A 25,605-nucleotide genomic window follows, 5' to 3' on the forward strand; every position below is an offset into this window, starting at 1 on the left:
AATAAATCGCGCAAATTTCACCGGTGGCACCGCCTGACGTCCAGGGCAGTGGCGCTACACTTATCCGCCTCTCTCCTGGTCACCTCAGTCACATTTTCAAAAGCACGGATGTCATCATCTGCTGATTTTCCGCTCCATGCAGTTGGTCCACTGCCGCCTGAAGCAGGACGTTGCACAGCATGTGACTCAACGAGATTTATTTCATAATACTGCAGGCCAATAGATTGGCCCATGCAGGAGGGGCTATACAAGGCATTGAAAGTGACAAATACTAAGAAAATGCATGGGGTTACAAACAATGAGCGGAATAACGAAATACAACGCTCATTTACTCGAGAAAATGCTTCTCAAGAACTTTACTAAAATTTGAGGACTGGAAAATGGCCTCGGGAAGAGAGTTCCAGTCGGAAATAGTCCGTGGAAAAAAACTGTGCTTGAATGAGTCAGTCTTTGCAAAAATGGGTTCCAGCAAATGAATTCGTGAATAATGTGTTCGGCGCGACAATTGTTTGAGAATTTCAGGGCGGGGTATGTTTAGTTTATGTGTTAAAAGGTTATGATAAACAACAGACGGGAAATTTTTCTGCGTACTTAGAGTAATGGAATATGGTTGGTTTTCATTAGTGTTGTAGGTGAGTCTAACCTCCTGTATTTGTTATAAATAAACCTAGCCGCTTTCCTTTGCACCATCTCTATCTTGCATATGTCTTTCTTTATGAATAGATCCCATAATACCGAAGCGTACTCTAATTTGGACCTAATGAATGTTGAGTATGCAAGGAGTTTAACTTTACTTGGGGCATCTTTAAGCTTCCGCCTTAAGTAACAAAGCTTAGAAAAGGACGATGAGCATAGGGAGACCATGGACATAAAAATTCTGGCAGCGGTGGGATTCGAACCCACGCCCCCGAAGAGACTATGTGCCTTAAACCAGCGCCTTAGACCGCTCGGCCACGCTACCGATGCGCTGATTGCCGATTTTCCGCTCCATGCCGTTGGTCGACTGCCGTCGGATTATATGAAGCAGGACGTTGCACAACATGTGACTGAACGAGATAGGGGAGACCAAGGACAAAAGGAAAAAATTCTGGCAGCGGTGGGATTCGAACCCACGCCAACGAAGAGACTAGTGCCTTAAACCAGCGCCTTAGACCGCTCCACTACGCTTTTTTTCTTTATTGCCTAATTTGACATAGAAACAAAACAATTTTCACATAAATGCTAAAACCACGACAGCGATCCGTTGGCTATCACGAAAGGTTTAAAATCTCTTCAAACACACAAGTTTGTCCAGTACGGTAATCCACTCAGGTGGATCGGGCAGTGCCCTGTATACCTCTCTAAGGAGCACCACACTTCCAATGAAGTTTTCGCGCACAGGACGTGTATTGAGATCTGCATGTCGAACATGCATCCTCGTTTTCCACAGGCTGTGGAGGCCCAGAAGCATGATTAAATCCAAAGGAATGCCCTCACTCTCAACTGGTAGAAACCGTATCCCATATGGGTCTAAAGGAAGTTGTTTTTTCAGTGTTCTCTGGAGGATGTCCCAATGAAAGATTGAGTCCCAACAGTCCAGAAAGACGTGCTCTATTGTTTCAGGCTTCTTGCAAAGAAGGCAGTTTGTTGTCTAAGGAACGAAAATACCTTTTTCATGCAACCAAGTTTTAACTGGTAGTGTGTTGGAATGTTACTTAAAGAAGAAAGTTTTAACAGAGGGACTGACTGGCATCCTTTTCACACGTTTTAAATCATCTTGTCCAGGGCCTCCACGGTGCGGTAAACGGTACATTGGCAATGGAATGATCACATCCACAAGATCCTTATAGAGTTTTCGTTTACACACATTGCTCAAGTATTCCATTGAAAAACGCGCGTGCAACATCCTGTACGACAGGACAACTTCGCGCATGTAACCTGTCACTGCGCCACCCATATTCTCACTGGAGGAGATCACAAATTGAGAGAGAATTTTTCGCAGTCGTGCCTGGATGACAGTCCGCAAGAAGGCGTCTCTCTGGTCGCGAAGAAAAAAATAGCGTGAAACAACCTGTCGCAAAAAAAATGCACAAGCCCCAACCCACCAGCCTTTACAGGAAGAAACAAATTTGGGCTGCGACATTTTTCCCACGTTGATGACCACATGAAAACTGCAAAGACGCGGTTGATTTTCTGGATGCTAACCCCTGCAGCGGAAAGCACATTCATGACATACCATATCTTGGTAAAAAGGAACCCATTACACACATAAGCACGCGAAAACATTGACAGTGGCTTGCCTTGCCACCCATTTGCCTTCTCCCTCGCCCTCTCCGCTTCGTTGCCCCAGTAGTGAGTGGGATCACGGTATGAATCGAGTGGCACGCCCAGATACTGAGTCGGCAAGTTCGACCATTGCAAACGAGAAAAATGCTGAGGTGTGACGTCCCAGTCGCCGTGCCAAAACCCACCACTCTTTCCCAGTTCACTTTGCAGCCTGTCTGTTCACAGAATTTTTCCACAACAGTGGTAGTTTCTTGAACACTTTCTCTGTTCGAACAAAACACCGCAACGTCATCTGCGTACGCTAGTATTTTCACATGCGCTGACTGTATCCTAAAACCACTTATACGGTCGTTATGATCGCCAAACAGAGAGGCTCGAGATAGGCTGCAAACAATAGGATGACAGAGGGCAGCCTTGTCTTACTGACGATCTCACGCAAATACTATCAGTGAGCTCCCCATTAACAATAATTCTCGTCGTGCAGTTCGCATACGCCATTCTCACGCCCTCCAAAATGACGCGGCCAACGTTTGAGTGTTCCAATAACAGAAACAGGGCGTCATGCGAAACCCGATCGAAGGCTTTGGCGAGGTCCAGTTGCATCATTGCCACACAGGCACCTAGCACGTCACAGCATTCCAAAACTGTCAGTACAACGTGTACGTTCGTTGCGATGCTGCGGCCTTTAATGCCGCACGTCTGGTGTGGCCCAACTAGATTTTCTATCACACTTTGTAGCCTTTTGGCCAGTACTTTCATGAATATTTTGTAATCCACGTTAGTGAGGCTTATCGGGCGATGAGACCCCACCAACAAGCGTTTTTCTGGATCCTCAGACTTTGGAATTAAAACAATGTGCGAGCTGGTAAATGACAGAGGAACCTGCTTACGCTCATACGCTTCGACTAGCACTCTGAGCAGAATGTGGGCGAGCGGGAGCTTAAATGCTTTGTAGAATGCAGCGCCTAGGCCATCAGGTCCTGGCGACTTTCCTATTGGCAGTTCGTCTATGGCTTGTTCGATTTCAGCCAAAGTAATGGTTTGCTCGAGACGTGTTCGGACTTCATCATCGAGTTTTCGCATTTGGTGCAAAAAGTCAGCCAGGAAGTTCTCTTTCACTTCGCGTCTGTGGCCAAGCAATTCCTTGTGGTGTTCTACAATCATGTTTTTGATCTCAGCGGGTTCACTAGTGACGATGCCTCCGTTATTAATTTGCCGTATTTCTTTTTGATTCGAGCATCTTTTCTGGTCGGACAGCGCTCGTTTTGTTGGCGTCTCTCCCGCCCAGAGTTTTTCAGAATTCACCCGGATCAGTGCTGTCTTGTACCTGTCAGTGTCAACGCATTCAATCTGCCGTTTCACGTCTTTTATTTCTCTCGTGTACATTCCTGGATGAAAGCTATCCATGCTAAGCAAAAATCGAGTTCTTTGTGCATTTATTTCTCCTTTTGCTTCTCAGCATATCGAAGTGTACTGGCATTTTCGATCGCCATAATCTTTACTCGCTGCTTCAGCTCCCCCCATTCAACTGCATAACTGGAGGGCTGCGCTCAAATTAGTTATTCAAGTTCTTTCGTGGTCACTTTTAAAAAAAATTCGTTTTCTAAAAGTTTCGCGTTGAACTTCCACACATTCCGGTAAAATTTTGACCTCCTTTGTTTGATGCCGAAAGTTGCAATAACTAAACAACCGTCACTGAAACTTACGGGCTTAAAGTCATACCCAGAGCACAGTGGAACAAGTTCAAGTGAGATATGCATTCGGTATAGTCTGACGTGGATATCTCGTTGAAAATGAGTATATCTGGGGCGAGCATTGCAAGCGTACAAATTACCGATGTCTTCAAGGTTACAGGCACCGACAAAAGAATTAAGGAGCTGAGCGTTTCTATCCCTCACCTGCGAAGCTTTTGCGCGGTCCTGAGCGAAACAAACGCAATTGAAGTCGCCTAGCAGGATTAAAATCTTGTCGCAAATTAGATGCTGTTCAGTACCTTCAAAAATGTTCTGCGCTATGTCTCGGCATTCGTTCGGAGCATAAACACAGACAACACGCCAACTTAGATTCGAAAACCAAAAATCAACAACAAGTAGGCGACCACTTTCGAAAGCAGCAACAGAGACAACATTAATACCTAAACTTTTCCGAATATAAAGAGCGCAGCCTCCCGACGTGCCCATAGAATGACAAACACATATGGCCTACAAAAAACGAAATGACGACACCATGCGATCAGTTTGCTCCGCGCTCTCGATCATAGTTTCTTGGATGGCAATTAAATCAAGATCGTTTTCAACTAAAAGGCGATAGAACTGGCTTTGTTTCCTTCGTGCTCCTAAGCCACGAACATTTAGTGACGCTAAACAAAACGCTGCATCAAGTTTGACCGCCATGACCCACTGGAGAAGGCCCCGCAAGAAATGTTTGTAAGGGGCCAAAGGTGCCCCTGAACTCTCAGCGCCTGAAGTGTCCATGTAGTGCTCTTTCATTCAGCCGCCCGCAGGTGTCTTGAAAGTCAACCAGCTGTCTGCACGTCTCAGGGCAACAAGCACACACACTGTCATCACCGTCGTCTTCCTCTTGTAGGCGCCGCCCCCCCCCCCCCCCCGTCCCCCACACAACCCGACACGGGAACCGCACTGCTAGGGAGGCGGTTTTGCCGCCTGCCTCGGCTCACTCGGGAGGTTCGGACGAGGTTTGAAGGTGGGTCGTCTCATACCGGCCGCTTTCGAAGGTGGTTCCTCGCTGGCACTGGCGTCAGGCTGCAACTCCGTCGGCATCTTTTTGCTCGCGCGAGCGTTTTCCTGCCAAGCAGGCACCAACGCCAGCTTCTCCCCGAGAAATATCCATTGGGTCGACCTCGGTAGACACGGAGTTCGAGTCGTCCGTCGTGAGCTCCTTCGAAACGTCTTGCAACGCCGCACTCTCTTCTTGCCCAGCATCTTTCTTCAAACTTGGGGTTGTGCTGACGCTGTGGCAGGGCTCTGCCGCTACCTGAACATCAAGCGTGGGTTTCGTGAGCACCACAGCGGGTTTTTCTGCCTGCGAGGCCTCTTCTGAATCAGCATGATCAATGTATAGCTCGGACGACCTGTCACTATTCCCAGGGCCGGTTACACTGGCATAAGTGCGAGGACACTGGCCTTCCTCGTGACCGAACCGTCAGCAGGTTCCGCCGCGAGGAATGCAACACTCACGCCGAATATGACCGGTGCCGCGGCAGCGCAGGCATAGCGGAGCCCACCTGCCAGGCACAACCACAAGAGCCAACTCGCCGCTGACGGTCACCTGGTACGGAAGGTCATCAAGCTGGACACCAGCATTCAACTTAAGGGTCATAAGCCTCGTCGTTGAGCTCTTGTCTGAGACGCCCAGTGCTCGCAACCGCTCCCTTGAAATGTCGGTCACCTTCCCGTATGCTGCGAACGCCAGCCGCACATCGTCGTCCGGTACGCTGTGAAGGAGCCAGTGAAGCTTCATCCGGACATCTCAATTGGCAGGATCAATGAGAAGACACCGGGCGCTTTTCACTTGCAGGTCACCCGCACTGACGATTTTCTTCACAGCGTCGGCGTCCTTAAAGGTCACGGCCCACACATGGTTCATGCGGTACGCCCACAGGGCGATAACTTCAGGCATAAGCGAAAGCGGATTGAGGGCGTCGCGGAAATCTTCAACCCTGAATGGGCGGGCCCTGATATCGCCGCGCAAAAAAACTGTTCTCGACAAAACGCCCTGTAGGCAAACTCGGCAATACGACCTGATAATCACTGTCAGATGCAAAAATCCTGTTTCCGTGGCCAGGCATGGCCGCTGTAGCAGCTTCAACGGAGCCCGTCATCGCACGTCTGTCACGCTCGGTGGCCGGAAGTCGAATGACCGCTCGGCCACGCTACCGATGCGCTGATTGCTGATTTTCCGCTCCATACCGTTGGTCGACTGCCGTCGGATTATAAGAAGCAAGACGTTGCACAGCATGTGACTGAACGAGATAGTGGGGACCAAGGACAAAAGGAAAAAAATTCTGGCAGCGGTGGGATTCGAACCCACGTCCCCGAAGAGACTGGTGCCTTAAACCAGCGGTTTAGACCGCTCGGCCACTTTTTTTTTCTTTTTAGCATGAATATACACATCAATAAAATATCGTAGTTGCCATTCCCCTTGGCAAACAACCGTGTCTAATTGACTTTCATTACAACAAGTTGGTCCATCAGACTCAGTACATCATCCGCATAGTCCTGCTGCTTCAGGACTTCCCTTAATTTATACATATGTTCGACAAAATAATCACATACCGATCGTGCATCCAAGTCACAATGTCTACAAGCCATTCCACTCCTCCGAATGCTGTGAAGGCCCAATAACATAATCTGGTCATACTGTGCAACATCACTTTCAGGGGTCAGGTACCGAATTCCGCACGGTGTCAATGGCAAGTCTTTTTTTTTTTTTAGGGTTCTTTGCAAAACATCCCAGTAGAACACCGCATCCCAACAATCCAGGAACACGTGACTACCGTCTCTGGCTTTCTACACAAGAGACAGTTTGTGCCCCAAGGAACAAAAAGGCCCTTTTCCTCTAGCCATGTTTTTACTGGTAGGGTTGCTGTATGCAATTTGAAAAAGAATGTTTTAACGCCAGGCGCAACAGTCATCTTCTTAACTCGCCTGAGAACGTCTTTTCTAGGGCCTTCCCCGTATAAGGTTTTGTACAGTGGAGCTGGAAACAACTGCTCAACAAGATCCTTGTATAGTCGCTTCGGCGTTATACTCGCTAAATACTCTAGAGAAAACCGCACTTGAAAAAACCTGAATGACCAGACCACCTCTCGCAGGAAGCGAGACACTGTGTACCTCCGAGCATTGCACGAATAGACAATGAATTCTGGAAGTGCACTAGATAGCATGGTTTGTATGAATGTTCGCAAGAAGGCGTCATTTTGGCCACGCAAGAAACACCTTAAAACCACCTGCCGTACATATAGATGCATAAGAGACAGTCCTCCGACCTTTACCCTCCGGAAGAGATTATCTCTGCGAATTCGTTGACAATTGGACGCCCAAATAAAAACAGCAAAAACCCGATGGAACCTTTGGATATTGCTTCGTGCACAATATAATACTTGGAGTAAATACATGATCCTTGCAACAAGAAAGGTGTTACATACAGTAGCACGCGCGAAAATGGAAAGGTTACGGCCCATCCACCCTTTCGTCCTGTCCCGCATTTCTTCTGCTTTTTCGTTCCAGTATGGTATTCTCCCCATATTTGTCCAGCGGGACTCCCAAATAAACTCCGGGAGCTGTAGCCCATCGGACCCCGCAGAACAATTCTGGCTCTAAGTCCCATTGCCCATGCCAGACTCCGAAACATTTGTCTAAAGTAACAGCGTTGCCAGTTTGCCTGCAAAACTTTTCAGTTATTTTTATCGCTTCTACAACACTTTTTCGTTCTTCACAAAAGGGCGCTACGTCATCAGCGTATGCCAGTATTCTCTCCTCACACGCTGCCAACCTAAAACCTCGGATGTTCCCACTCGCAGTTATCATTCTACAAAAAGGCTCCAAATAAATTGCAAAAAGGAGAGGGGACAGTGGACATTCTTGTCGAACAGATGCCCTTACATCAATTCTTTCAGATACCAGTTTGTTTATCATAAGCCGTGTCGAGCAACATGCATAAGCCATTTTTATCCCTTTGAGAACAACTGAACCAATACCACTATGTTCCAACAAACAGTAGAGTATTTCATGAGACACGCGATCAAACGCTTTTTCAAAGTCAATTTGAACCATAGCCACTTTCTTATTTAGAGCATTGCAGCACTCGAGCACGCTGCAATGCTCTAAATAAGAAAGTGGGCACGCTGCGTGCTACATGAATATTTTAAAATATGCTTCTGGTTTTTATTCCACACGTTTGGTGAGGTCCTACAATATCCTTTATGACGTATTGCAATCGCTTAGCTAACACTTTCATCAGAATTTTATAATCAACGTTTGTTAACGTGATCGGTCTATATCCTGTAACCTTTACCAGTTTGGCTGGGTCATCCGTCTTAGGAATTAGGACCGTATGGGCACTGTTAAACGAAGGTGGCAGCCTACCGACCTCAAAACACTCCTTGAAAAGCTTATAAAGCATAGTGGCAAGGTCCTATTTAAAGCCCTTATAAAAGGCCACACTCAAACCGTCAGGTCCCGGCGACTTTCCGGCATTCAGTTCATCAATTGCTGTCACTATTTCCTCAATACTTAATTCGTTCTGCAGTTCTTCAGTGATCTCAGTTCCTAATATTGGCATAAGTGGCAAAAAGTTCTCCCGAAACCCTTCTTCACTTGGTGCTTTGCTTGCAAACAGCTCACGGTAATGTTCCACGAATGCACTCGAAATTCCAGTTTGATCACTCAGGATTTGCCCTTTGTATTCGATAACTGAGATCTCGTTTGAGCGCGCGTATCGCTTTTCATTTCAGAGCGCGCGTTTTGTTAGCGTTTCGCCAGTAAGCCATTTTTCCGTGCGTGCTCTTATCGCTGCCCCTCTGTACTTCAGAGCATCTAAAGCTTCTAGCCTAACTTTGACGCCCTTTATATCATGCATGAACATGCCCGGCGTTTGTTCCTCTTCGCGCCCTAAATTTGCCAGAAACTCTCTCAGTTGTTTTTCTTCTTTTTTTCCTCATACTTTATTATGCTTGAACGCTATATGGCATGAATTTTCACCTCCTGCTTAAAGCGTTCCCAAGATTCAATACATCCCGCTTCACTATTATTAAACATATCCATGCTTTCATTAACTTTTTCTTGAAAATATGTCGTCTTCTATAAGCCTTGAATTTAGCTTCCACATATCCCAGTTCATTTTTGTTTTACGCTGCTTCCTTCCTCCCAAAGTTACCGTAACTAGGCAGTGGTCACTAAAGGACACTTGCTTCACTTCATACTGCTCACAGGAAGGCGACAACTCCGGCGACACGTATATTCTGTCGAGTCGTGCGTGGATACTTCCTTGAAAATGCGTAAAATGCACATGTTTATGACTTTTCGCCAGGTCCATTACGTCCTCTAAGCTGCACTCGTTCAGAACACTCCAACAAATCAGCACTCAGGTCTTTTACATTTTTTTCATTTGAACGATATTTAGGGTCCAAAACACAATTGAAATCACCCAATAATATTAGCACTCGACTGCACTCAAGGAACGAACCTAACTGTTCAAAAAATCCGCGGCGTTCCTTTTGTATCGTAGGAGCATACAGGACAACAACCCTCACCGCGAGTGTTTCGTATGTGAAGTCACACACGATAAACCGCCCCCTTGCACATGTTATTATTTGTTCCTCTACTATGCCTATGTTTTTCCCCAGGAAAAGACAGCATCCCGCCGACAAACCAGCCGCATGGCTTACACAAACATTGAACCGTAACCGAAAACCAAGCACCATGTTATCTGTTTGCTGGTCATCCTCAACTTTTGTTTCTTGAATAGCTGCGATATCTAGATCTGACTCGCCGAACAGTCGGTTCAACTGCACTTGCTTACGCTTCGAGGCAAGTCCTCGTACGTTCAGAGTGCCAACTTTTAGCGGTTTCTTCAAGTAAGCCATAGCGTACACACAGCAAACAAACAACAGTGCTTATAACGCTCACTGCTTCGGTCTCTCGTCGCGAGTAAGCGACGAGGTCCGTGACAAGGCTAACTTGCCTTTCTTGGCTCCCTCCCCTCTCCAATGCCTTTCTAGCCGACGAAGCTCTCGGTCCGTAGCCGGTGCCTTTTCGTAGCCGCGAGGTCGCTTAATGGAAGCGACTGTCGCATCCATCGGCGCCTCGGAGTCGTGGTCGCCTGTAGTGCCCTCTTTCGTTGGCTCTTCTGGCGGCGCAGCAGCATCCGCCTTCTTGCCAGTCGTTTCTGCCCCGGAGTCACCTTGTGACTTCTCGTTGCCAGCAGGCAGCTCCGGTTGCTGGAAAGCAAGGCCGTCGCTGAGTCCTGAAGGGGGCGGGGCTCCGGCGTTCTCCAGTTCCTCCTGGTCCATAAGCAGCTCGCTTCCGTCGTCTTGCGGCGGAGCAGTACCCGTGGCCACACGCGCATACGTGCGGACGCATCCTTCCCGTTCGTGTCCGAAGGACCGACACAAGCTGCACCTCGGCGTGCGGCAGTCGCGTCGAATATGTCCCGTCCTCTTGCACCGTAGGCATATTGGTGGACGTCCAGGCACCACCACTAACACTTGTCCTTCGTAAAACTTGAACATGTGGAGTAAATCATCGATAGAGAGCCCCTCCTTCAGAACCATACGCGCCAGCCGGGTTGTCGACTCGGCGTCTTCGAAACCCGGACTGTTCCACTGCTCACGAGTGACATCAGTCACTTCTCCGAACTTTTCAAAAGCCTTCTGCACAGACTCATTCGACACATAGAAGGGCACCCAGTGCACCCTGAAGGCCACCTCACGTTTGTTGGGTTCAATGACTGCACAGTAGGTAATAAGAACAGAAAGTTGGGCTAGTTGGTGTGGGTTCATACTTGACAGCGCAAAAAAACGAGGACAAAAGCGAACGAGGAGACACAACACAAGCGCAGACTATCAACTGAACTTTTATTCACTGAAAGGAAGCTTTATAGGCGTGATAAAACACAAAAACAACAAAAGGAACCGCCACAACCGATGTACAAATAATTTTTTTCACTTCCAGTGCTCCTTCTGTCAGCAGTCGTTCCTTCGCTTCCGCAGTTTTCAGCTTCAACATCCACACATGCGACATTTGAAAGGGCCCAATGCCAGCCACGAAAGGTAGAACACCGGCAGTTTCCAATGGCTCGCGAAAATCCTGTATGCGATAAGGCCGCCCGGCAATATCGCAGTGAAGGAAAACCGTAGTCTTCATTGCGTCTCCCGTAGGCAGCGTAGGTAAAACTAAGCGATAGCTCACTGGTGGGCGTCGCTCACTGAAACCTCGGCCAGGCATGACCGATAACGAAGCGCGCTCAGAGCTTCCTATCACACGTCAGTACGCTGCGGAGGCCGGAAGCGGAATAGACCGCTCGGCCACGCTACCTATGCGCTGATAGCCGATTTTCCGCTCCATGCCGTTGGCGGACTGCCGTCGGATTACATAAAGCAGGACGTTGCACATTACGTGACTGAACGAGATAGGGAAGACCAAGGACAAAAGGAAAAAAATTCTGGCAGCGGTGGGATTCGAACCCACGCCCCCGAAGAGACTGGTGCCTTAAACCAGCGCCTTAGACCGCTCGGCCACGCTACCGATGCGCTGGCTGCTGATTTTCCGCTCCATGCCGTTGGTCCACTGAAGTCAGATTATATGGAGCAGGATGTTGAACAGCATGTGACTGAACGAGATAGGGAAGCCAAGGACAAAAGTAAAAAAATTCTGGCAGTGGTGGGATTCGAACCCACGCCCCCGAAGAGACTGGTGCCTTAAACCAGCGCCTTAGACCGCTCGGCCACGCTACTTTTTTTTTCTTTATTGCCGGTCTCCGACAGTGCGCAGTAACACATGATGGTACACAGAAATAGAAACAAAAATAAGGCAGACAAAAATGCCGCAGCAGTCAGCTTTGTACTGACGTTGTCATATTAAAATTCTTTCAGCGCTGTCAAGGCTTCTACTCTCGGCAGCCACTGCGGTACAGGCTCAAGCTACTTCTGCACTTCAACAAATCTCGCTATACTCTCGCGAAAATACATCCGTGCGGGCCTTGCATCCGGATCACAATGGAAACCGGCCATGCGGGAGCGCCATACAGAGTGGAGTCCGGCCAACATTATGAGGTCGAATGGAATTCCGTCTTCATTGTTTATTGCTAGGTATCTAATGCCGTGTGGGTCCAGTGGAAAATCTTTTTTGACCGTTCGCTGCAGAACATCCCAAAAGTACACACCTTTCCAGCAATGCAGAAAAACATGATCTATAGTTTTGGGCTGTTTGCATATCATACAGTCAGCTCCCCACGGTAAGAAAAAGCCCCGTTGCTCTAGGAATTTCTTTACTGGCAGTGTTTCAGTGTGTAGCTTGAAGAAAAAGGATTTCATTCCAGGCGTCACCTGCATTCTCTTTACCCTTTTTAAAACATTCTGACCGGGTTCTCTACTATGCAAGGCTCTGTACAATGGTTCCGGAAAAACGCTGTCACACACATCTTTGTACAGTGTTGTTATTTTCACTGAAGAAAGATAATCAATCGAAAAACGCGCCGACAAGAATCGTACACTAGTCACGACCTCCTTGAAAAAACATGAAATGGATCCATGCATCACATTTGTGCCAACAACAAAACTAGGCAACGCACCTCTTAATCTGACTTGGCACACTGTGCGTAAAAAAGAATCGCTCGTGTCACGAAAAAACAAACCTATTAACGAGCTGTCGCACAAAGAGATGCGACAGGCTAAGACCGCCGTCTTTCACCCTTCTGAACAAGTTCGTTGGACTACACCTTTCCCATTGCGATGCCCATATAAAGGTGGCGAACACTTTGTGTAGCCTTTGCACATTCAGCCGCGAGCAGTGCAGTACCTGCATCAAATACCACAACTTACTTACAAAAAAAAGATTGCACACTGTGGCCCTGGCGAAGAAAGAAAGGGGAACCCCCTTCCACCTGTCTGCTTTTTCTCGCGTTTCGTGCAGCTGGCTTAGCCAGAGGTCGTCATTGTTTTTGTAGCATTCCAGAGGGACACCTAGGTACTTCGCTGGGGTGTTCACCCACGTCACGCCAGCAAATGTGTCTGGGGTTGTCGGCCATTCTCCATGCCAGAATCCCAGGCATTTACCCCAGTTAATTAAACTGCCCGTGAGATCCCGGAAACACTTCACTACTTCAACCGTTGCTGTAATCCTTCCTTGGTCGATGCAGCATACGGCGACATCATCGGCATATGCTAAGAGGTTTACTTCAGAAGCTTGCAGTTGAAACCCGCGAATCGAATCATTCTGAATAATAGCCAAGCACAGTGTTTCAATGTAAAGACAAAATAAAAGTGGACTGAGTGGGCAACCCTGGCGTACAGAACGCTGCACGGCAATGGGGGCCCCCAGACTCTTGTTTATGATAAGCTGCGTGGTGCAATTCCTGCACGCCATGGCCACTCCATCTTTGATAATCAAACCGAGATTAATATGATCGAGAATAGCGGACAAAATAACATGTGGGACACAGCCAAAGGCCTCCTCTAGGTCGAGCTGCAGCACAGCGACACAAGCTTTCATGATGTCACAGCACTCAAGCACGCACCGCATCTTATGTATGTTAGTCACTATAGACCTGCCCCTGATTCCACATGTCTGGTGGCAGCCTACTAGGTCTTTAATCTCTGTTTGGAGTCTTCTCGCTAAAACTTTCATATGTCACCAGTCTAAGTTTTTCTGCGGCATCAGTCTTAGGTATAAGAACAGTGTGTGATGTACTATAAGACTGTAGTAAAACTTTCATGTGGTACGCCTCATTGAACACTACCGTGAGCACTGCAGCCAGCTTTTCTTTGAAAAACTTATAAAACGAAGCGGATAAGCCATCGGGCCCAGGCGACTTTCCGTCTTTTAAGTTTTCAATTGCTAGGCACACTTCACTTTCACTTATTGGTCGCTCCAAGAATTCTCTTATCTCATCGTCCAGTCGCGGCATATGGCCAAGAAATGTCTTTTTAAATCCGTCCAAGTCGGCATGATGAAACGCAAATAGCGCCTGATAATGCTCAGAAAACTGGCGCCGAATGCCCTCGTTATCATTCACCACGACGCCATTCCGCTCTATCTCGGCTATGTGGTTTCGTCGGGCGTTTGTCTTTTCAATCCCTAAAGCCCGCTTCGTAGGTACCTCGCCTGCTTTCAGTGAATTCGTTCGTGCACGCACCAGCGCACCGAGATAGCACTCTTCTTCGATCAACTGCAGTTTCTGCTTTAGATTCCTGATATCATCTTTGAAAATGCCGGGCGTTTTGCACTCCTCTGCTATCAGTTTCTCCAATGTTGTGCGCAGCTCGGTTTCCTTCATTTATTCTTGGAAACGAATCGCACTGGCCCTGTCAATTGCTGTGACTTTAATCTGATGCTTGCATAGTTCCCACTGCTGACCCAGATTAAGGCTGGTGTTTGGTTTTATTCTGTTAATTTCTTCTAATGCTTTTGTTACAAATTGTTCATCGCCAAGTAGCATAGAGTTCATTTTCCACATGTCCCATACAAAGTGTTTCAGTTGTTTCTTTTGTTCCTATTGCGCATTTAACGAGGCAGTGATCAGTAAAACATATTGGTACAACATCGTAGCTACGGCACATCGGGATCATATCCAGAGCAACGTATATGCGATCCAGGCGTGCGTGGCTAGAACCCTGGAAATGAGTGTACTTTACCGCGCATGCGCTCTGTAGGCATTCAGCCACATCTGCTAATTCCGCTTCAGCAACGACCTCAGCTAATAAGTCCGTACTCCTGTCTCGAAAAGCTGTGCGGCTGGTTTTGTCCGCAGAACTCAGTACGCAGTTAAAGTCCCCCATAATAATGAGGCGTTTCTCAGGCATCATGTACTGCCTAACATAAGCAAAAAAATTGTCTTTCCTCCAATGTGTTCGGTGCGTACACACAAATCACTCAATATTCCGCGTTACACAAAAGAAAATCACACACTATTAATCTCCCAGACGGGCATGACATGATGCTTTGAACAGTAAGACCGGGCAACTTTTTCAAAAAGAGTACACATCCTGCTGGCAGTCCTACAGCGTGGCTAACTACGGCGTAGTACGTTGCTGTGAAACGCTGCACCATGCTCCCAGTCTCCCCCTCTCCCTCGACTTCGGTCTCCTGGACGGCGAGAATGTCAATGTCATTTTCTGTTACCAGCCGATACAACTGACTTTGTTTTCGTTTCTGTCCTAAACCTCTGACATTCAACGTAGCTACACAGAGGGCTGGTTCAGGAGCCAGTTCGGTTCGCAGTAGGAGGGAGGCCCGGAGCATGGTGCTCACCTTTAGCATCTAGCGTACCGCTAGACGCCCCCGGGGCCGTCCGGTTGTCTGTTCTCGCTTCTCGACGGCGGTGGCTTGTCGGCAGGCTTTCTTTCCGCGTTGACGTTTGGCCGTGGCTTGAAGGTAGCCCACCGTCCTTGCACCGCTTTCACTGGCGGCTCGTCAACGCTGCTTGCGAGTTCCTGGTCGTCGTGGTCTCCGGACACTTCGTGGGGGCGTTTCGTTGCAGTCCCAGTACCCGTTGTAACGGAAGCGTCACTGGCTGGCGGTTCCTGGCCCTTAGACGATAGAGACGGCAATGCATGAGTACTCGCTCCGCTTTTGTCGACACTCTGCTGCACCAGTGGTGGACCAGGCGACGGTTCACTCGGACTTTCCGCGCTTGTGTCCTGCGGTTCACCAGCGAGGGCTGCCTGCTCTGCCACAGCGGTAGGCAGCGGCTCGCCAGTTCCCTTCGCCGCGTCCTCCGCCTCGGTCGCGTCCATTAAGTGCTCGGCTACATCCCTTTCCCCCGGGCCCATTGCTGAGGCATACGTGCGGACGCACTGGAAGTCCTCGTGTCCGAAACGCCGGAAGTTCGAGCAGCGCGGCACCTTGCACTCTCTCCGGACGTGGCCAGTGCCGTGACAGCGCAAGCACTGCATCGGACCACCGGGTGCCACGACTAAGGCCAGTTCTCCTCCCACCCGTATTTGATGCGGCAAATCTTCAACTGTCATGCCCTTCTTGAGCTTCAGGACGACCGTCCTCGTCATGGAACCCTTGTCGCTCTTACCTTGCGCACGCCACCGCTGTCTGCTAACGTCCATGACAGTCCCAAACGCCGCTAGTGCGCTCCGCACATCCTCGTCGGCCACGCCGTGCGGCAGCCAGTGAAGCCTGAGCCTCACCTGATGATCCTGCGGGTCGATGATGACACAGCGACGATTCTTCACCTTCAGTTCCTTAAAGGCCAGCAGCCGCCTTGTAGCCTCCGCGCCGTTCAGGGTGACTGCCCACACGTGGTTGACCTGGTAGGCTCCCAGGGCCACCACGTCCGGCAGCAAACCGGTAGGCACGAGAGTATCCCTAAAATCTTCGACCCGGTAGGGCCTCGCTCGCACGTCGCCGTGCAAAAACACGGTGTTCAAAACGATGCTTCCTGTTGGCAGTTGGGGCAGTATCAGCTGATAATCCGTGTCGTCGCTATCGGTGATCCTGTTTCCGCGGCCAGCAAGGGCCGCAGTCGCCGCTCCGCCGGAGCTCATGATTCTGCGTCCGTCACGCTCGGTGGCCGGAAGTAGAATGCCGCTCGGCCACGCTACCGATGCGCTGGCTGCTGATTTTACGCTCCATGCCGTTGGTCCACTGAAGTCAGATTATATGGAGCAGGACGTTGAACAGCATGTGACTGAACGAGATAGGGAAGCCAAGGACAAAAGTAAAAAATTCTGGCAGCGGTGGGATTCGAACCCACGCCCCCGAAGAGACTGGTGCCTTAAACCAGCGCCTTAGACCGCTCGGCCACGCTACCGACGCGCTGGCTGCTGATTTTCCGCTCCATGCCGTTGGTCAACTGAAGTCAGATTATATAGCAACGCTTAACATAAGAGGGCTAGCCGCAAAGCGGTGGCAGTATCAATTAAATCGCCTTCTACTAGAAAATGACATCGACATTGCGGCTATACAAGAGACAAAAGTAGAATCTGAAGAGCAAACTGACCGCATGTTGTTACCTTTTCGATCCCGCTATGACATCTGTGTGAGTCATGCCGTCGGCACTTCTGGGGGTGTATTGCTTTTGATGCGAAACTCAATTGGTATTGTTGTAGAGTGTGTAAAAGTAGACGCAAGTGGTCGTCTTATTGTTAGCGATTTTTTCTTTGCTCAGATGAAATGGCGAGTGATCTGTATATATGCCCCGAACAAGCAACAAGAGCGCACAGTTTTCTTTGAGGAACTTGTGCCCCATGTCAGTGCAGAGCGAAATTTTGTTTTACTCGGTGACTTTAATTGTGTTTGTATGCCTGAAGATAGGGCAAGGAGGCAACCTTTGCGCGACCGCAGCGCTCTTTACTTGAACACGTTGATCACAGAGCAAAAGTTCGAAGATGTAGGTTTGCTGCTATCGAATTCTAGTCTGCCGGAGTACACTCATTTCCAGCGCGATTCTCACTCTAGACTTGATAGCGCTTACATATCCGTCGCCCTCGTGCCACTGTGTACCCATTACATGGTGAAACATGTATCATTCAGTGACCATAGCCTGGTTATGTTTACATTAGGTACCAAACAAAGGAATTCGCGCTTTAACTGGCATCTTTGGAAGATGAATAACAATCTTCTCGAAGACGAGACCTTCGTTAGCAAGACACAAGATAGTATACGAGAAGTACTGATAAGTGGGGCTAATAGTTTTGTTTGCGCGTGGGAGTGCTTCAAAGAAAACGTTAAGATGAGCGCAATCGAACACAGTACTGCGAAACAACACAAAAGAAAACAGGCTGAGAAGCAATTACAATGCCAGCTGGATTTGTTACTCAGTCAAGAATGTGCGCAGCCGGGACTGCGCAGTACAGAAATCAGAGATGTTCGTAGGCAGCTGGAAGTGCTAGACAATGATAAGTACAAGGGAGCAGTTGTACGGGCACGGGCAGAAAAGCTTTGGGTTAGTGAAATGCCAACGAAGCGGGCACTTGCGGATGAAAAGAGCTACGCATCGAAAAATGATATCCAAGAGATAAGGCTCGAAAATGCAGTCACGCGAGACAAGGAAATGATTAAAAGAGCCTTTGTCGAACACTACAGCAAATTATTTGGGTGCAGAAACAAACTTGCAGAGGGTTTTGAAAGCACGCTTTTTGTCGCTCATGCCAAAACTCAACGAAGAAAGGAAATCATTTCTAGAAGATCCAGTTACAATCGAAGAAATTGAAAATGCCATAGATGATCTTAGTCCGGGCAAGACGCCTGGTCCAGACGGTTTGAACGTAACTTTCTATAAGCGGTTTCGAGAAGAAGTGGCAGAGGCATTACACGCTGTTTTAATGGAGGCGTACGAAAAGAAAGTGCTGCCACCGTCTTTCCGGCGAGCGCATATAGTACTAATTCCTAAAAGTAATGATCGCGAGAAGCAGCAATTGGTTTCGTCTTTCAGACCTATAACTTTAACGAATGTGGATTATAAAATCTATATGAAGGTGCTAGCAAGGAGATTGCAAACTGTCATCAAAGATGTTGTGGAACCACACCAGACTTGTGGCATCAAAGGAAGGTCAATAACCACTAACATTCACATTATGAGGAGCAATTTAGAGTGTTGTGACGTTTTCTCAATGCGCGCAGCTGTGTTACAGGTTGATCTTGAAAAAGCTTTCGATCGCGTCCATCACGACACACTTTTCAGCATATTGGAATATGTAAGCTTGGGCTCAGTGATTTCGGATGGTGTGAGAATGGCATACAAGGGGTGTTTCGCCAATATTGTAGTCAACAAAGAACTCACCGCTAGTATCGAAATCCATTCCTCTGTCAGGCAAGGGTGCCCCTTATCCCCCTTGCTATTTGGCATCTATCTGGAGCCGTTTTGCTTGAAAGTACTGTACAATGAAAGGGTTAGAGGCTTCCAGTTAATGTCAACAGAAGTGAAGGTGCTTTCGTATGCTGATGATATTGCTATTATTTGCAAGGACAAAGAAAGTGTCAAGGAGGCCCTGAACGATGTCATAGCATACTGCAGATGTACCGGCAGTGTTATAAACTGGAACAAATGCCTGGGTTTCTGGCAGGGGGAGTGGGAAGACTCTCCTTCCTTATTTCAAAATGTTCAGTGGTCAGACGTGCCTACAAAGTATCTAGGCGTACCAATTCAGCACTACAAGGACACGACACAGTATTGGCGAGAACAAACTGAGCATGTGCGTTCGAAAACAACTAAATGGGGTGGCAGGGATTTTTACATTTTTGCTCGCGCAACAGTGTGTAACCTTTTCCTTGTCGCGAAAGTATGGTACGTGCTGCAGGCGATGTTCATGACAAGAATGTGTGTTCAGAAGCGGCACAGAGTGTTAGCTGTGTATCGACCGGATTGTCGACTGGTTTGTACGCAAGGGTTTCATCGACGAGGTGTGCAGGGGTATTTGCGTAAAGTGGTTGGAGCCTTTCAAATATTGAAAGTGCGATTCTCGATGCAGTACCTTAGTGGCGTAAAACGTAGGCGGCTCTATGCGCACCTGTCAAATTTGATGTTACCAGTGCCAATTTATCGCATACTGAATGGTGATGGTCAGGGTGGTGATGTTCTTAAAAGAGTGAAGAAGATGGCCGTGCGGCCATCGGTGAAAGCTTTCTTTTTCCACTTACACAGTGGCACACTGCCCGTGACGCCATGGTTGGAAGATAAGGGGATATATGTCCCATGGGGCACAAACTGTTTAATATGCCGCAAGCCAGAAACTGTAGACCATATATTCTTGGACTGTTGGGATGCAGTCTTTCTTTGGGACATCCTGCAAAGTACGCTAAAGAAAGACCTTCCAATAACACCGTATGGCATCCGTTTTTTGCCAGTTGATAACGAAGACGGTGCACAGTATGATTTGTTCATGCTATTGGTACTGCATGGTGTATGGAAGATGATGCGTCGTCGGCAAACCTTGGCTTGACCACGTGATCACAACGTCACCTCACCGGCGGGCTATAAAAGGGGCTGCCTGAATAAATCGTTTCTTCTTGTTGTGTCATTCCTGCGTGATGCTATATTGCAGTGGCGACGAGATAGCGCGCCGGCGCTAGGCGAACTTACGTGCGCAAGAATGAGTGCCGGGCGGCCACCGGAATTCACGGATGCAGAAGGTACGTGGCCTACGTATCGTGTTCGGCTGGAGGCTTACTTCGAAGCCCATAGCATCGCGGAACCAACGAAGAAGCGAGCGCTGCTCATAGCTTCGCTCACAGACAGTGCGGTGCGAGTGGTGCAGGGGCGGTGTCATCCAAAACAAGTGAATGAGCTGAGTTACCAAGAAGTCGTCCAGCATTTGGAAGACCACTATGCTCCGCAAGTTAACGAGATCGCTGCAAGTTATGCTTTCTTCAGGCGCTCGCAAAAAGACGGGGAGTCTGCCCAGGACTTCATTGCGGAAATTAGGCGGCTAGCGGAGAAGTGCAACTTCGGAACGTCACTGGAGCGCATGTTACGGGACAGAATTGTGTGCGGTGTGCAAGATGAAGACGTCCGGCGACACTTACTGACTCAACGGAAGCTTACACTAGAAGAGGCGGAAGACTTTGTTGTCTCGGCACAGAAAGCCTCCCAGAACGCCAAAAGCATGCACTCTTCAGAGCCAGGAGAGGTACATTTTGCCCGTCAAAAGAGTCGTTCATCGAAGCCGCGCCCAAGGCTGGAGAAGTGCGATACATGTGGCAGGTGTGGTGGCGAGTCGCACACCGAGGCGGAATGCAAACACCTTCACGCGGTGTGCTACCGGTGCGGCAAACGAGGACATCTGCGCCGAATGTGCCAGTCCAGCACAAGTTTCCTTCGGCACGCATCGCACCCGGGAGGCCAACGACGCCAGGGCTCCTACGCAATGGCAGCAGCAGGGGACACGAGCTCGGACGACAGCGAAGCCCTGTACACTATTGCAGCGGTTCTCCACCAAGAAGCCAGCATCCGCAAGGTTCGGCCAATTTACAAGGACATTAATTGGAATAACGTCCCTCTTACTATGCTGGTGGACACAGGATCACCCGTGAGTGTCATCTCCGTAGCGACGTTCCGGAAGTACGAGGCGCTGTGGCCGCCGTTGCGCAAATCACAGCTTAAGCTATCCTGCCTCTTGGGCGAACTTCCAGTTGTCGGAAAGCTCAGTATGACGGCTACATGCGACGGGAAAGGCATTCCGGGTACGGTCGTAGTGGTCGACAGCGTCGGACCATCTTTGTGCGGCAGAGACACAATCAAGGCATTCAACGAGGCTGGGGTGGCAATGCTGTCGCGTGTGGTCGCGAGTGTGCAACCAGTCGAGATAAAAGCTGACAGCACGGAACTGCAAGAGCTGCTCAACGAATATGCTGACGTGTTTGCTCCAGGACTCGGCGTATGCAAGGGACCACCGGTCACATTGCAGCTGAAAGAGAATGCGTGTCCAAAGTTTTTTAAGGCCCGTACGGTTCCCTACGCTTTGAGGGACAAGATGTCTGAAGCGCTGGACCAACTGGTTGCGCAAGATGTCCTGGCGCCTGTGAAAACCGCCGAATGGGCAACACCAGTGGTACCCGTTTTAAAGGGTGATGGGTCTCTCCGAGTGTGCGGAGACTTTCGTATGACAGTGAATGCAGCCACAGTGATGGAACAGTACCCGTTGCCTCGAGTGGACGACATTTTTGCTAAGCTGAATGTCGGAGAAGTATTTACGACGTTGGACTTACGCCAAACCTACAACCAGCTACCTTTAGACGCGGATGCCAAAAAGATAGCAGTGCTGAACACTCAGAAAGGCCTCTTCTGTTTCAACCGATTACCTTTTGGCATAAGTTCTGCTCCAGCTATATTCCAGAGGCGGATGGACGCGCTGCTGGGCGATATTCCAGGAGTTCAGGTGTACCTGGATGATATTATCATCGCTGAAAAAAAGGACGATGTATCAAGGCTGAAGAGGGTGCTGCAACGCCTGCGGGAGTACTGTCTCCGACTACACAAGGATAAGTGCAAATTCCGGCAAGACGAAGTCACTTTTCTCGGCCATCGGATCGACGCTAAGGGTCTGCGACCAAAGGACGATAACATCAAGGCTGTTATCGAAGCCCCAGAACCTACTTCAGTGAGTGAGCTGAAAGCTTTTCTCGGACTTGTAAATTATTACGGCAAGTTCTTGCCCAATCTGGCCACTGTGCTGGCTCCGCTGTACGCCCTCCTAGCTAAAGGGGCCAAGTGGGAGTGGAACAAGGAACAAGAAAAAGCTGTTCAGAAAGTTAAGCAGGCAATTGTGGCTTCCAAGTTCCTTGCTCATTACGACCCGGATAAGCCACTGCGGCTTGAGTGCGATGCGTCATCAGTAGGCATTGGGGCCGTTTTGTCCCACCGTGTGAACGGTGTTGACTACCCCATCGGATTCCGGTCCAGGACACTCACAAAGGCAGAGCGTAACTACTCTCAGTTAGAAAAAGAAGCACTAGCACTGGTGTTCGGCGTCGCACGGTTCAAGGACTACTTGTATGGACATCGGTTCGTGTTAGTAACCGACCACAAGCCTCTTACTGGTTTATTCAATCCAGGCAAACCAATACCACCGATGGCGGCTGCGAGAATCCAGCGCTGGGCCTTGTTCCTTGGCAACTACAGCTACACATTGCAGTACCGCAAGGGCAGCGAGAATTCCAATGCAGACGCCCTCAGTCGCTTGCCATTGCCGGTTACAGAGCCGCGGGATGTCGCTCCCGACGAGTACGTTTTGTATGCCCAGTGTCTTGAGGAAACGGCGGTCGGCGCCCGGGAGGTTGAACAAATGACAAACCGAGACGCCACTCTTCAACAGGTCAAAAGGTGGATTGCCGACGGATGACCTCCGTATCTACCGCAGGACCTTGAGCATCTCCGGGCGTACTTCAACAGAAGAACAGAGCTAACCGTGAGCCACAATTTGGTGTACTGGGGACATCGCATTGTTCTACCTATGGCGGCGGCAAAGCGTTTGTTGGGGCTGCTCCATGAGACGCACCCTGGTATGACGTCCATGAAAAGCACGGCGAGAACGCTGTTTTGGTACCCGGGTCTGGATTCTGACATAGAGCGACTGGTGAAATCATGCTCTATTTGTGCACAGGCCGCTGCGATGCCACCGGCACAGATACCTTTGGCGTGGCCAGCAACCGGGGAAAGATGGAGCAGACTACACGCAGATTTCGCAGGCCCAATGGACGGACATATGGTATTGGTCGTCGTAGACTCTGAAACAAAATGGATAGAAGCAATTCCAATGAAAATTGCCACATCGCAAACAACGGTGGACGCACTACGGTCAATATTTGCACGCTTCGGCCTTCCAAAAACCTTCGTTTCAGATAACGGTCCACAATTTGTGGGCGCCGTTTTTCGCGAGTTTCTGGCACGAAACAACGTAAAGCAACTCACAACAGCCCCTTATCACCCACAATCGAATGGTTTAGCCGAAAGAGCTGTGCGCACGCTCAAGGAAGGGCTAAAGAAAAACCCTGGAAAAGACCTGGAAATGCGTATAGCTCGGTTTTTGTTCCGATATCGCCGAACGCCTGTTAAGCATGGCAAGTCGCCCGCGGAACACTTATTCGGCTACCAGATAAGAACAAAGATGGATTGCATCACGCCCGGTGAGAAGTCGGCAGAAAGCCAGCGAAGGTGCGACTAAATTGGATGTGGGAGAACCGGTCTGGATGCGCAGTTTCGGAGCAGGTCGCAGGTGGATTCCAGGAGTAGTGCATGGTCAACAGGGCTCCAGGATGGTCTCCGTTGACTCGGAGCAAGGTCTTCAGCGGCGGCACTTGGACCAACTGAGACGTCGGACTGAATCAGAAGACAGAGCCCCTGGAGAAGTTGGCAAGCGGGAACCTGCGGACGACGCTCCGACCACGTCGCAAGATAGCCCAGAAGCATCCGGGACGGAAACTGGCCCGCCTGGTTTGCGAAGATCAACCAGACAGCGACGGCCACCTGTACGCTTTCCTCTTTAAGGGGGGAGAGATGATGCGTCGTCGGCAAACCTTGGCTTGACCACGTGATCACAACGTCACCTCACCGGCGGGCTATAAAAGGGGCTGCCTGAATAAATCGTTTCTTCTTGTTGTGTCATTCCTGCGTGATGCTATATTGCAGAAGACACGAATGGGTGTCTATCATGCAGATCAAAATGTGCGACCCGCTAGAGAGTACTTTGTTGAGAGTATTGCTTACCTAAGAGATGTGTATAAGGAAAAAGTTGATAAACCAGAATGGCCCACTCTGTTGGATGGCCTTGTTGCCCTGAAACGGTATTAACCTACGAGTGCTGTCTTTGTTCAGATAGCACCTTTTAATGTGTTGTATTTGTTTTTCCTGCCTAGTCGGCAATAAAGAAAAAAAAGCAACAACGGCATAGTGTTCTCGTGCAGTGGCCAGCGAAGCTTATCTCTTCGCGCCGCCACGGGTTCGAATCGCAGTCGCGGCAATATTTATTTCATGTATTATTTGGCCAAAGCCTCCCTCAGCGTCAAGCTTCACACACTTGGTGAGCCGCCTATACCTCATGAGGTAGAGACTTCGCAATAAAAGCATGGGGAATTATTTGAGGTCTACGCTTGTACGGAGGCGACAACCAGGTGGGCGGGCCTGCAGTGGCGAGAACGTGCTTCGCTGCAGTACACAAAAGAACAGCCGGAAAGCCGGATGGTCGCACTATCCGCGTCTAGGTCGACGTTGTTTGTGGAAGACTGGGCAAACGCCCAGCCGCACCTTTGTCCTGCCGCGAAAGTTCGCGTACATGGAGTTTAAACCCCCGATGGTTCGAGTTATTGTGGGCCGAACAGCCTCCGCTCAGCCGTCGCCACACGCGAGAAGAGATGCGTCGCGCACTCAGCTTCTACCGGAGAAAACCGCTCGCCGCCAATAAAGCCTCAACATTCGTGGAGTGGACTTCGGCACGCGACACAGAAAATCACAGAAAATAACATATGCGCCTTATGTTCGTCCGGAGTTCCCGGGTTCGAACCGACCGCGGCGGCTGGGTTTTTATGGACGCAAAACGCTAAGGCGCCCGTGTGCTGTGCGATGTCAGTGCACGTTAAAGATCCCCAGGTGGTCGAAATTATTCCGGAGCCCTCCACTACGGCACCTCTCTCTTCCTTTCTTCTTTCACTCCATCCTTTATCCCTTCCCTTCCCTTACAGTGCGGTTCAGGTGTCCCTCGATATATGAGACAGATACTGCGCCATTTCCTTTCCCCCAAAACCTATTATTATTATTATTATTATTATTATTATTATTATGTTCGCATGGAAATAGCCAGAAGTAATTTTTTAGTTCGCACGCTCCAACCAAACTTCACGTTCGACAAGCGGTGCAACCTGACGACATGAGTGTAGCAGACCAAGCATTTATTTATTTATTTATTTATTTATTTATTTATTTATTTATTTATTTATTTATTTATTTATTTATTTATTTATTTTATTCCCGAAGCGCCATCGCGGGCATTACAAAGGGGAATTTATAAAAAGAAACATAACCGATTTAAATACAAAACACAGAGATGAAAGCAGGAATAACGAACCTAGGAAGCCAGGTACGAATTAAGAGAAAAAAATTGCTTGTAAGAGGTTCTTGAATATTAAGAAAAAATACACGTATAGCAAAATAGGTAGC

General features: G+C 49.0%; 1 protein-coding gene and 4 non-coding genes across 5 annotated transcripts; all 5 read right to left on the reverse strand.

Moving 5' to 3' along the window:
• Positions 1–878: 878 nt before the first annotated feature.
• TRNAL-AAG (transfer RNA leucine (anticodon AAG)) lies at positions 879–961 on the reverse strand. The gene is given in 2 exon segments: positions 879–913; positions 924–961. It is a non-coding gene; the product is annotated as a tRNA-Leu (tRNA).
• Positions 962–11,449: 10,488 nt separating this feature from the next.
• Positions 11,450–11,531, reverse strand: TRNAL-AAG (transfer RNA leucine (anticodon AAG)). Its single transcript has one exon. It is a non-coding gene; the product is annotated as a tRNA-Leu (tRNA).
• A 127-nt stretch (positions 11,532–11,658) lies between these two features.
• Positions 11,659–11,740, reverse strand: TRNAL-AAG (transfer RNA leucine (anticodon AAG)). Its single transcript has one exon. It is a non-coding gene; the product is annotated as a tRNA-Leu (tRNA).
• A 3,534-nt stretch (positions 11,741–15,274) lies between these two features.
• On the reverse strand, positions 15,275–16,961 carry LOC144123830 (uncharacterized). Its single transcript, XM_077656569.1, has 2 exons — positions 16,957–16,961; positions 15,275–16,601 (listed from the first exon to the last, which is right to left on the reverse strand). The coding sequence occupies exons 1-2, from the start codon at positions 16,959–16,961 to the stop codon at positions 15,275–15,277; spliced, it is 1,332 nt and encodes a 443-aa protein (XP_077512695.1).
• On the reverse strand, positions 16,686–16,767 carry TRNAL-AAG (transfer RNA leucine (anticodon AAG)). Its single transcript has one exon. It is a non-coding gene; the product is annotated as a tRNA-Leu (tRNA).
• Positions 16,962–25,605: the final 8,644 nt, after the last annotated feature.

This window comes from Amblyomma americanum, chromosome 3, assembly GCF_052857255.1.
Source record: "Amblyomma americanum isolate KBUSLIRL-KWMA chromosome 3, ASM5285725v1, whole genome shotgun sequence".
Lineage (NCBI taxonomy): Eukaryota > Metazoa > Arthropoda > Arachnida > Ixodida > Ixodidae > Amblyomma > Amblyomma americanum.